Genomic DNA, 13,383 nt, shown 5'->3' on the forward strand with positions numbered 1-13,383 from the left:
AAACAAAGTTTTCCTCTTTATAATATTAGTATAGAAAAGGACGTCCTTTAACCCACAATACAATACAAAGTACATTCTATATACTCCCACAGAATTTAAATGCCGTATGTACTTTTTTTCTCTTACAGTTAAATATATTTAAAAACTTGTTTAATATTTAATACTTAATAATTTATTTACTACGACAATATAGTAAGTAGTCATAGTGTGTATTACAACGGCGGGCGACGCACGTGTTATAATAATTAAGGTAAGATGTTTTTTCATAAATATTCATCGTCATCAACTCATTACTGTCCCACTGCTGGGCACGGGTCTCCTCTCAGAATGAGAAGGATTAGGCCATAGTCCACCGCGCTGGCCAAGTGCGTATTGGTAGACTTCACATACCTTTAAGATTTTTTATAAATCTCTCAGGTATGCAGGTCTACTCACGATGTTTTCCTTCACCGTTTAAGCAAGTGATAATTAGTTTCTAATACGCACATAAATTTGAAAATCAGAGGTGCGTGCCTGTGATTTGAACCTCGGACCCCTCGATCGAGAGGCCGCGTTTCTTAACCACTAGGCTATCACTGCTTTGATAAATATTACAAGGTTTTATTTAACATGGGGTATGTCCCGCGATTTCACTGGCTTTTAAAAGTGTAATTAAATTTATGGGTTTTCATTTTTAACCGACTTCAAAACAGGAGGTTTCTCAATTCGACCGTATACAGGGTGAATTTTTCAAATAGGCCTTCAGGGCCAAATTCGAAACTATAAGGATTAGCAAAAATAATGAAAGGAGTTACGAGGCCGATTTTGATAAAAACTAAAACTCCATCATTCGTTTTTTTAAATATATTTTTCCTTAGCCGCGAATCGAATGAGTTTATTTTGAAAAAAATTACACCCTTTATATTATTCCACTAACTGATAGTGTCGCTTATAAGGACAATCCGTTTGCTTAGTAGACTGAGTAAACGTAACAATAAGTAAGTGCTCAAGTCTTTTTGTCTACCTCACATGTTCGAAAAAAAGAGAGACAAAACCTGAAGCGCCATTTTGTCAATTTAGACATTTAATGTTACGTTACTGACACTATAGTTCTGATACAATCCTCTAGGGGCGCTGATTGGAAATTGTAAACAAATACCAAAACAATTTTTTGTCAAAACGTAAAATCTCACCGTGGACTGCATGCTCGTCTGCTACTCCTATATTAAAAAAATATCATAAATAATTTAAGCTGTGGATTTAGTGAATAAATAAATATACATATAATTAATACACACATCCGAGACGCCGACTCTCATTTGATCGATTTTTTTTAATAAATCCTAAAGTCACTCTACTCCGTACCTTACATCTGAACTAATGGTCAAGGTTATAGCTATTAACCTGTTTTTATAATTATGATTGAAGGTTATGTTAAGATTAATGAGAAGGAATATAGTAATACGATTATTACATTGTGTAAGTAATCTTGTACAATTTACTAGATTTTGCTAGCGACTTCGTTTGTATATGACAACCCGCGTGGCGGAGCGGTCACCATGCCGGTCTGACGCGCAAAGGGTCCCGGGTTCGATCCCCGGCCAGACAGATATCTAAATGATGAATTCAGATTTCTGTTTCTGGGTCTGGGTGTTTGTGTGTTTGTCTGTGTATGTGTCCATGGCACTCACGACACAGGGAATCCTAGTGTGGGGCTGTGAGTGTAGAAAGCGTTTTTTTTATTTTTATTTTTTTAAATGTAAATCACAGAGGTGCGGAGGCCCCTAATTATTTTCCGAATAAAATATACATTTTTACCTTTAGACTTACTTTTTTTTCGTAAAAATAAAATTATTATTTTAACAAAGAATTCAGTAATTAATTAAATGCAATAATTAGTAAATGGACTATACTAAATAATACGTACTCTTTGGAAATAAAAACTAAAAGTTACTCACTCATCGAAATTTGGATTTTGCTATATTGTCAGGGCCCCTCTCTTTTTTTTTTTTTTATAATATGAGAGTAGCAGACGAGCATGCAGTCCGCAGGTATATGATAGGATTTAGATATTCCTACCTGAGGTCGGCCACGGATGCGCCGCTACCCCTGAGGACTAAGCTGGAACGCCTCGGAAAAGTCTATCTCCCTTACCACACCCCTCAAACCGGAACACAGCAGCGCCTAACACTGCTGTTATTAGGTAGAAATAGGTGTGGCGGTGGTGCCGCCGGAGTCGAACCACAAAGGGTTCTACCACCTTCTAAAGTTCTACCACCTTCTTGTGGAGGCCCCGGGACAGTAGTCCTGCCTGCCTTCCTCGAATCCGACCCTGACTACCCCCATTATGCCCCCTTAGGGTTAATTTCATAAAAACGGTAAAAAAGATGTTTTATAATTTCAGACCACAAATCCACAAAGCTTTATAGGGCTGTCGTACTAATGAGTACCAATAATTTTGTAATGGTAAAGTAATAATACTAAAACTATAAATAATTAATACTAGCTGACCCGGCAAACTTTGAATCCCCTGAAAATCTATTTATCAAATATATTTCATATAAAATATAGCCCATGTTACTCGAAGATAATGTAGCTTTCGAAAGGTGAAAGAATTTTTAAAATCGGTCCAGTAGTTTTTGATCCTATTCATTACAATTAAACAAAGAAACAAAGTTTTCCTCTTTATAATATTAGTATAGATTAATTTACTCAGGTATATACGTAAATATAATTGTACTTTTTGCTAAATTGTAAGCCACAAATTATGTAAACTACAATTTGCATTGAATAACTATACCTATACTTTTTAATGCAAGTGTTATGTTAATACTTAATAATTTATTTTATTTTTTGCTAGAAAATGTTAACAGAACTTGCATTGTAACATGTAATTATATAAAGATTTATTGGTCATACATAGTCTATAATTTAATAGAATTAAAATATTGTCCCGGTTCAAAGGATATGTAAATCAATTTGTACTGTGATCTGTAGAAAATGATAGAAGGCATGTTATAATAATAGATAGGAATGTTTACCAAAAAAGGGGGCCACAGAAACATCTAAGGGGTCCCTAAACGTGAATACAGTAAAACGCTAAACTCTAAACGCAGGTAAAACGAGGCTTTTCAATACCGCGAGAGTGTGCAGTTAGTTGCCAAGATGTTTTTTAGTATCAATGCAATCAAACAGGATAGGTTAGGCTAGGTTTAGGATAGGTTTTGTCCGCGCAGCAAGACGCCGAGCGAGCAAGGGAGCGCGCTGAACCCGCTCGGAGAAGGAGTCGCCGCAGGCGTATAAAGCTCACCAGTGCGGTATCCCTATTGTTCCGGGACCAGAATAGGACTACGGTACCCCCTACTTGTCATAAGAGGCGACTTAAAGTGGGCTTCTGGGGTCGCGGGTGGCAAGAGTGGAAGGTCGAACCGCCAGGTAAGCGAACCCGGGAAGGGCGTCGTACACACTTGATGGTTTGGCGAGTTTTATACTCATCAGGGTAGAGCCCAACGGGGCAAGATGCTTAGAGGACTCCGGTAGCGTTCCTTTGGAGATCCCAGAGTCCTCAACGTAGCGTCGAGGTCGGTCACCCGGGGGCTTTATTACGGTAAGAATTCCAAATAATCCCGTGTCGCTTCCACAGCACCGAGTACCTTTTGATGGTTTTCCCCCATCGTTTACAAAAAAGGATAGGATGGGATAGAGTAGATAGGTTACTTTTGAAGTCAATAGGTTGTTGAGATTTTTACCATAGTTTTTACCCGGCTATGGAGGGTAACATTTGTATCTGTCTCATTCTTTGGCACTCTAAAGACTAAATGGCTTGACGGATTTTAACATATGAGGTGTCGAGGGATTTTGATGTGAAACATCTATAGCCGCACGTAAAAAAGATTTCTGGCGTGGCGACGCTTACCTTTAACTACATAGACAAATGTTCTATAAGGGACAGAGCTATTAGAACAATGTGATAAAAAAAGACAACTAGTGTTTGACCTTGCGTTTCAAGTGTACGCAAACGTAAATATTGACAATGGAATATAGTGACCAATGATGACTTCAGTCAAAACGGGACATCGATTTTTTTATGTCAAATACTTTTTACTTGAAAAAATATAGTTAAAAATAATAAAAAACACGATTTTATGATAAAATTAACTAAAAAGTAGAAAATAATTTTCAATCTAGGAATCATTTAAGGAAAAGTAAATAGTATCATTGTGCAAAAAATGTGGGGCGCTTTATGAAAACTGATAAATGGAGCACCCCATGTTTTTTTCATAATTATAATATTTACTGTTACTTAATTGACAATGGCAACGGTTCATTTCGGAGACAACGGCACGAAGCATCGAAAAAAGGGACTGTCCCGTTAAAAACGGGACGTATGGTGGTTTTCCCATTGATACGCATGCTTGTCAAAGACAATGAAATAATGGAACAGAAGGTAAAAAATGTCCAAAACTGTCGATAATAGTTTTAGTACATCGTTTACGTAGAAATGTTATAGTACAGTTTAACTAAATAAATTATTATTATATAAATATATAATTTGAAAGAATGTATCTATACAGATGTATCGACTGGTTTAAAATATACGATTTAAAAATTGTTTATATTTATTATCATAGATTAGTAAAGATTACTCACTCCTAACAAGAAAATGTACCCAGTTTTGAGAATTGAAATAGTTGCGTAAAAAAGTTTTGCCACGTCTCCGTGCTAAAATGTCCCTAAAATATTTGAAATAATTATTTATTTATTATGTAAATTACGCAGTATTAGTTATTTATTTGTAAATTTTCTCTAAAAATGTTTTTATTTGTCAAGAATTAAAAAAAAGAACTTACTAATAAGCCGTTTGTGGCTTCATTCAATTTCAAGGCGGCGAAGTATCTTTACTAATTTATGTTTATTATTTTCAGTTTTATTTTACACACGACCATTAATTGAAAAGTTGTGTACATTTTATAAATGTTATGTACTAGCTGACCCAGCAAACATTGTGTTGCCATATAAATAAAAAAAATGTTAAGGGTGAACAACCCTTATCACTTAAGATATATGAAAAATAGATAGTAGCCAATTCTCAGACTTACTGAATATGCATATAAATTTTGATGAAAATCAGTAAAGCCGTTTCGCAGGAGTAAAGTAACTAACATCGTGACATGCTAATTTTATATATAAGATTCGAATCTTACCGTGGTCTTTTTGAGGATTAATTTCTGGCTATACAAAGATTGTTTATTAAATTATGTTTAGGTTAATTTATTCAATTAAAGAAATTTTAAAATACCGTATACTATCCTATATAAATTTTATGGTAATATTTTTTATTATTTACCACAGGTATCGAAGAAAATTTAGAGATTAGGATACAGAATTTCCCATACATCGCTTTTATTTTATTAAAATAAACTATAAAAAGTTATATTTTGACTAAAAACACACTAATATAAAAATTAAGCAGTGGGATCTTAAACTATAACATAGGACATATGAACATCGTGAGCTTCAATAAAATGTCACTTCTGTTCTGTTGATATATGACCATGCATTTTGCGTCTTTATCACTTTCATTGACAAAAACATACTTTGTCTCTTTCTGGTTACTCACGTAATCATGGCGGATCGAACACGAAAAATAAACAAAATTTAATAATTTCTCTTTATTTACGTGTGATAGGTGATTCCATGAAGCTTGTTTCTTTTTCGAGCATAATTTTTGCATTTACGCATTGCACAAGAAGGCATTTTGAGGCTTAAAATTCAAAATAATATCTTGATAATGTTATGTCCAATACTTTTGTAACATACTTCAGTTACCATCGACCAATTGTCACAGTAATACCGTCCTCAGAGGCAACATCAAATATAACTATTACCGAAGTCACTGATTAAACGAATTAAGTAGTCACGATTTGAAATAAATTCGTAAATTTTTGTATTTAATGAAAATAAATGATAAACATTTATTTTCATTAAATACAAAAATTTAATGAAAATAAATAGTCATCGTTATCTGGAAAAAAATCGTAATATTTTATTTTATCATTATGACATATTTAGTTCCTATCACAATATGTTCTTTTACAAAATAATGTCGATGTTTCACATCTGCCAGGCGTCCTGTGACGGCTCACATTTTTTTTTTTGAAATTGTGGAAGTAATATAGTATATACTTTTAAGCATTTGGATTTTTGTTTCAGAGTAATTAAGGATTAATTAAGGGAGACATATATTTCAGAGGCGTTCCAGCTTAGTCCTCAGGGGTAACGGCGCATCTGTGGCTGACCTCACAGAAATATCTAATCCTATTTAGGGTTGATTACAGTGTCCATACGCGGCAGTAGCCATTTTTCATCTGGTGGATTGTATGATCATCTGTTAGTCCTATATTATTGTATAAAAAAATGTAAGTAGTGATAGCCTAGTGGTTAAGGAACACGGCCTCTCGATCGAGGGGTCCGAGGTTCAAATCCCAGGCACGCACCTCTGATTTTCAAATTTATGTGCGTATTAGAAATTAATTATCACTTGCTTAAACGGTGAAGGAAAACATCGTGAGGAAACCTGCATACCTGAGAGATTTATAAAAAAAAAAATAAAAGAAGAAAACATCTTAAAAGGTATGTGAAGTCTACCAATACGCACTTGGCCAGCGCGGTGGACTATGGCCTAATCCTTCTCATTCTGAGAGGAGACCCGTGCCCAGCAGTGGGACAGTAATTGGTTGATGATGATGAAAAAAATGTAAGTGACATAAAATTTTATTAATTTCAGATGGTAAGCGTCAAGTTCATCGTTCTTCTCATAATTGCTGGTATCGTATCGTATATCAGTTATGGATTGTTTGCGACCGTTCCGCTGCCGGATATTGATTTAGAAGAATGGTGGGGACCAGAGGAGTTGAAACTCAAACAGGATACGAGCATCAGACCCTTCAGAGTCAACTTTACTGAGCCTGTAAGATTTTTAGAATATTTTCATAGTATACCAAGTAGCCTCTCGCCGAAGGATGAAGTTCCATCCACACTAATTGGACTCGTGGCGGTCCTTCACAGTTCGGTTTGCACGGACGATCTTGCCACGGACCTGCAACATGTGGAATGAACTTCCTCTCGAGGTATTCCCGAAGCGCAATGACATGGGGCTTTTCAAAAAAGGTGCAAAAAGAGTTCTCCTTCAAAGCCGGCGATGCATTGGCGTCTCCTCTGGTGTTGCAAGTGTCCAGAGGCGACGTTAACTACTTTCCAACAGGTAGCATATCTGATTTATCATCAGGTTCAAATTTATATTAAAAAAGCCTCCACCACCTTAGAAGGTGATCTTTGCCCAGCAGTAAGGTATGAAAAGTATTGCAGCAGTACTATCTGCCACTTATACTGGGGGTCCCGGTTCGATTCCCAGGCTCGGATTGTAAAGTTAGTTATGGAGAATGGAGAAGACATCGTGAGCACACCAGCATACCTACATGTTTAATGAAAGTACTTCTCAAAAGGTATGTGAAGACTACCAATCCACGCTTGGTTAGCGAGGTGGAATATGACCCAAACCTCTTATGAGAAGAGACTTGTGCACGATCAGCTATGCTTCGCTGCATGAATCTAATAATAATCATCAAGGAAATAAAAATATCTGTATCCGTGAAAATGTGAAACAAAACTACATAAAAACACTTGTATATGGCAATTGCAAAGTTGTGTAACTTCAAGGTTACTGGAAGACTACTTTTAGAGTTTTGGCGATAAGGATAGCAACATTTTATAAATACCTACAGGGTCGGATTAAGAGGCGTGGAGGTTATTATTTCCCAAATAAAAGGAACGTGTTGTTGCCGTTAAACCTTTCAAAAGTACATTACCATGAAAAAAAATGTTTTCAGCAATCCGTGTAATAATTAAAAGTGCAAGTATCTACTGTTGCCATAGATAAGTATAGATATCTCACCGTCTTGTAATTGAAGGAAGCCATTCAATGGCTTAAAGGGCTGACATTTCTGTCAGCCATTTAATAGCTGTCATGGTGTAATTTACGCGGAATAATGCCGACATGCGCAGTTAAGACATGAAATCGAATAAAAATTGCGGAGAAATATTGTTTCATTCGTAAATGATGAAACTACATTTTTTTAATACTCTTCAAATACGAATCAGATGACAGTGATAATTCAATTGTCAAAACTGGTTACATTTTCTTGTTAGGAGTGAGTGATCTTTACTTATCTATGACTGTTGGTAAAATTGCGAAGAAATACAGTTTGTGAAAGACATGAGTATAACCTATCGAAATTTGGATATTAGTTATCTCTATTGAGTGGCCCCACAATAGAGATAACTAATATCCAAATTTCTTCTAAATCTGGCCCTGAGTACTAACATAATTTATAGTTGAAGTTTGAAGGTGGTAGGACCCTTTGTGGTTCGACTCCGGCGGCACCACCGCCACACCTATTTCTACCTAATAACAGCAGTGTTAGGCGCTGCTGTGTTCCATTTTGAAGGGTGTGGTAAGGGAGACAGACTTTTCCGAGGCGTTCCAGCTTAGTCCTCAGGGGTAGCGGTGCATCTGTGGCCAACCTCAGGTAGGAATATCTAATCCTATCTGGGTTTGATTACAAATGTCCATGGGCGGCAGTAGCCACTTACCATCAGGTGGACTGCATGCTCGTCTGCTACTCCTATGTTATAAAAAAAATAAAAAAAAGTAAGCAGAAAATGCCAAATATCAATCTTTGATAGGAAATAATATTATACTTAGATTATTTTACACAGAATCTTTTTTCTAATAATTATTAATAACGGGATTTTTTACAATAAAATATCTTTTCACCATATTTTACAGGTGATCAAAGACCTCAAATACCGTTTGAGGTCGCTACGACCTCTTCCCCAAACTCTTAAAGGGATCAACTCCGAATACGGCTTCAATAGTAAGGAACTGGACAATTGGGTGAAGTACTGGGCTGAAAAATATGACTTTGGCGAAAGGGAAAAGTATATTAACCAGTTTCCACAATACAAGACTAATATCCAAGGGCTGGATATACACTTTGTCAGGGTGAAGGCTAAGGTACCTAAATGTAATCTGTTATTTTTAAGTTTAAAAAAATGAAAGATAATAATCGACATCATAGAAGTGACTAGTAAATAAAACAATTGCTTCTAGCATGTATACATATTGATAGATGCATTTAATGGAGAAAGAAGTAAAACTTCTTACGTGTCTTCGTAAGTACACCTCAATATTTTAATAACATTGAAGATCTGCAACCAACTTTTTTTATAATATTGGAGTAGCAGACGATGCAATCTAGCTGATGGTATGTGGCCCATGGACATATGTAATCAACCCCAGAGAGGATTAGATATTACAGCAGCAGATGCGCCGCTAGAAATAGGTGTGGCGATGACCTTCTAATTCGAATTATACTGCCTCCACCACATGTGATTAATTGATGATGATGATGATGATATTATTGATGACAATGATTTCAGGACACAGCAAACAAAGAAGTGATACCACTCTTGATCCTTCATGGATGGCCAGGCACACCCCTGGAGTTTTATGATGCTATCCGGGATTTGATAGCAGTCAGTAAAGACAGAGACTACGTGCTCGAGGTCATTGCTCCCAGTCTACCTGGATATGGGTTTTCTGATGTAAGTCTTAAAATGATTAAAGTTATCAATGAAGATGATTGTTGTATAGGAGCTACAGCCAAAAAGCTTGATTAGTTAGTAATTTGATTAACTTCCTAGCCTCTTTATTAAAATATGACGATCAACTGAAAAAAAATTAATTGGATAACTTTTAACAACTTGAGTAACTTAGGTATTTATTTAAATTTAGTTTCACTTTCTGCCCACTAAAGTTGCAAATGAGTACGCAAACTAATAGATGGTGAGTGGTTACTGCCGTACATGGACATCTGAAACCAACTACATATAAAAAATAAATTCTACTTGAAATCTATCATAGATGCGACCTAAGGATTTAGATGACCTCATATTTAAGTCAGCTTGTATCCACACTTCTACCAAAACGCAAGTCCATCAAATGCTGTGGTACCTTCTCAACCGTATTATACCGGCTCTACCACTTTAAAGTGTCTATTTAGATTTTTACCACACTTTTATTAGCTTGACCTGTATGTATGTACTAGAATCTTTGAATTCGATTTTTACCCCCTTTAAACGGTCTGATTAATTAAACAATTATCAAGAACCCATGATAATACACGATTTTAATAACTTTATCCCATTTACCTCATCAGGATCGTCAGGAATCAGGATTAACGATTTTCCTTGTGCGATACTAGCGTGGTTTTTAGTTTTTACACTATAATTTATTTCTGTTCCAGGCAGCTATACGTCCAGGTTTAGGCCCAGATAAAATGGCAATTATATTCAGAAACCTGATGCACAGATTAGGATATAAGAAGTATTATTTACAAGGAGGCGATTTTGGGGCAATTACTGCTAGCAACATGGCTACATTCTTTCCTAACGTAAGCATTTTTTTTTAAGTGAAAACTTCTTTAGCAGCGTTGTGCACTTTTTGTGATGGGTCAAAAATGTTAAACTCGTGTCCTGACACGTCCTGACCTGACCTGTCCAGACAAGGACACGTGGCCTGATCGAAAATTCGTAAGACGGAGGGATTGTCATGTTAGTCTTATATGTGTGTCTTGTATGAGTAGCAGACGAGCATGCAGTCCACCTGAGGGTAAATGGCTACTGCCGCTCATAGACATCTGTAATCAACCCCAGATAGGATTAGATGTTACTACCTGAGAACGGACACAAATGCGCCGCTACCTCTGAGTAATCTGGAATGCACTGGAAAAGTATCTCTTACCACACCCTTTAAAATAAAACACAGCAGCGGTTGAAACTACTGTTAATATGCAGAAATAGGTGTGGCGATGGTGCCGCATGAGTCGAACCACAAAGGGTTCTACCACCTTCAAAACTATTTTTTCCTTTCCCAGGAGGTTCTCGGCTATCATTCCAACGCAGTCTACGTCCACACACCCTTGATTTTCTTCATCACTCTCCTCGGCTCGATCTACCCTCCGATGGTGATGAGAGCTGATGTCGTGGACCGCGTGTACCCGTTATCGAAACTACTTACACTTTATCTGGAGGAGTCTGGTTATTTCCACCTCCAGGCTACCAAACCTGATACTGTTGGTATGGAACTTCAATCTTTTAATTAAAGTCAAATAACCTATGAATATTCGTGTTACAATATAATGATGATTATAATATAAATATAAAAATAATTAATAATGATAATGATATAAATAATGATGATGATAATTAATTCAGAAAGAAAGAAAAATCTTTACTTTGATAATACGCATCTTAAAAAACATACAAAAGAATAAACATTAAGATTTAGGGTTGTACAAACACAGAGATATTTTTTACAATTAATTGTATTGCTTTCCAGGAGTCGCTCTCTCTGACTCACCTGCAGGCCTAGCTGCCTATATGCTGGAGAAGATTTCCATTGGAACCCGTTTCGAGCACAAGTATTTGGCTGACGGAGGTCTACCAATGTTCTACACGAAAGACCAGCTCCTCGATAACATCATGGTTTATTGGATTACCAACTCCATGACCAGCGCCATGAGAATATATTCCGAAACGTTCAATAAGAGATATGTGGGGTTGAGGATGAATGAGTAAGTATTTAAAGTGCTGTCTATTTGATTTATCTGTTAGTTCAGCCATCCGTAATTAATGTGTAAATCAGTAAACGGTATGGTCGTGGTGAGCGGTGGTAGAACCCTCTGTAGTTTGACACCCGTACCACTGCCACACCTATTTCTACCTTTTTTTTTTTTTTTTTTTTTTTCTCGAGGGGGAAACCTTCAAAAGGTACCCGACGACGTGGGAGCGACGCCGGGTTATGTGGGATTTTTACCGCACTAAAACCCCCCCGGTGGCCGTCCTCAACGCTTGTTGGAGAACTCCGGGATCTCCGACGGAACACAACCGGAGCCCTCCAAGCGCGATGCCCCGATCGGGCTCTACCCTGGAGGAGCAGTTTTCGCTCCTCCCACACCATGTAGTGTTTACGACGGTATGCGACCACACATACCGCCGTCCTTCCCGGGGTCGCTAGCTGGACGGTTCGAGCTCCCACTCTTGCCGCCCGCAACCCCGGAAGCCCCCTTTTAGTCGCCTCCTACGACAGGCAGGGGATACCGTAGCCCTATTCTAGTCCCGGAACTACAGGGACAACACCTATTTCTACCTAATAACAGCATTATGGTTTGAGGACGTGGTAAGGTAGACATACATTTCCGTGGCATTCCAGCTTAGCCCCAAGAGGTATCGGCGCGTCTATGGCTGTCTAGGAATATCTTATCCTATATGGGGTTGGTTGCAGATGTCCATGAGTGGCAATAATTACTTACCATCAGGTGAATTGCATGCTCGTCTGCTACTCCTATATTATAAAAAGAGGAGGCCCGTACCCAGTAATATAGTAATAGATTAACGTTCTTCCAGTATACCAACACCAGTGCCAGTCTGCGTGATGCAGACCAGGTGCGAGGTGACCTACCTTCCACCCTGGCTCATAAGGCTGAAGTACCCCAACCTGCTCAACGAGAGCGTTGTCCCCGACGGTGGCCACTTCATCGCAATGGAGGCGCCGAAACTCTTTGCTCGGGATCTTCTAGAAGCTGTCTCGACGATCAGAGAGTGGCGGAGAAGTAAGGGTAGAACCGAACTGTGATATAGGTTATGGGATACTTATGTAATGTTATGTGAGAAGAGCTATTATAGTACGATTTGTATTTTTGTAACAAGTTCTTTTTAATGGTGGTGTCCCATAGTCCCTAGATCTACGGATTTTTCTATAACTACGAAATGCTAGAATTCTGAAGGTAGATCCCGCTGTGGTTTGACTCCAGCGGCACCACCGCCACACCTATTTCTGTCTCATAACAGCAGTGTTAAGCGCTGCTGTGTTCCGGTTTGAAGGGTGTGGTAAGGGAGACATACTTTTCAGAGGCGTTCCAGTTAGTCCTAAGGGGTAGCGGCGCATCTGTGGCCGACCTTACGTAGGAATTTTATCTTATTCTTATACTATATTTATGACAAATACCCTGCCTTTCCTGAGGACTTATTATTTCTTCATAATTATGTAATACTTCCCTTCCCTCTTCCATCGAAACGCAATAACTGCTTCAGTAGAAATAGAATCTAACTTTTAAATCTATCAATTTGTTTCTAACTTAGAAAATGATAAACAGATTTTAATGTTACTCTAACGTGCAGATAAGGGATGTTTTAAGATGATTTTATCTGGGTATTTGATTTCACACCCTCTACTAATAAAATAATCCATATTGAGTGTATGGTGCTACAAATAAAATTAAT

The 13,383-nt window shown here is 37.5% G+C and overlaps 1 protein-coding gene across 2 annotated transcripts; it reads left to right on the forward strand.

The window, feature by feature from the left end:
• The first annotated feature begins 198 nt into the window (after window positions 1-198).
• LOC140755124 (juvenile hormone epoxide hydrolase-like) lies at window positions 199-12,744 on the forward strand. Of its 2 annotated transcripts, XM_073090328.1 has the most exons (9): window positions 199-250; window positions 3,478-3,586; window positions 6,767-6,949; window positions 8,828-9,055; window positions 9,481-9,645; window positions 10,347-10,493; window positions 10,977-11,178; window positions 11,441-11,675; window positions 12,508-12,744. In XM_073090328.1, exons 3-9 carry the CDS (start codon window positions 6,767-6,769, stop codon window positions 12,734-12,736), a joined length of 1,389 nt encoding a protein of 462 aa, XP_072946429.1. In that variant the 5' UTR covers window positions 199-250; window positions 3,478-3,586; the 3' UTR covers window positions 12,737-12,744. The 2 variants fall into 2 exon arrangements, with proteins under 2 accessions (XP_072946429.1, XP_072946428.1); XM_073090327.1 differs by lacking the exon at window positions 3,478-3,586 and having other exon boundaries at window positions 205-250.
• The last annotated feature ends 639 nt before the right edge of the window (window positions 12,745-13,383 follow it).

Source organism: Epargyreus clarus, unplaced genomic scaffold (genome assembly GCF_041222505.1).
Source record: "Epargyreus clarus isolate Ecla_fem2 unplaced genomic scaffold, WU_Ecla_fem_2.2 ptg000032l, whole genome shotgun sequence".
In the NCBI taxonomy this organism is placed as follows: Eukaryota; Metazoa; Arthropoda; class Insecta; order Lepidoptera; family Hesperiidae; genus Epargyreus; species Epargyreus clarus.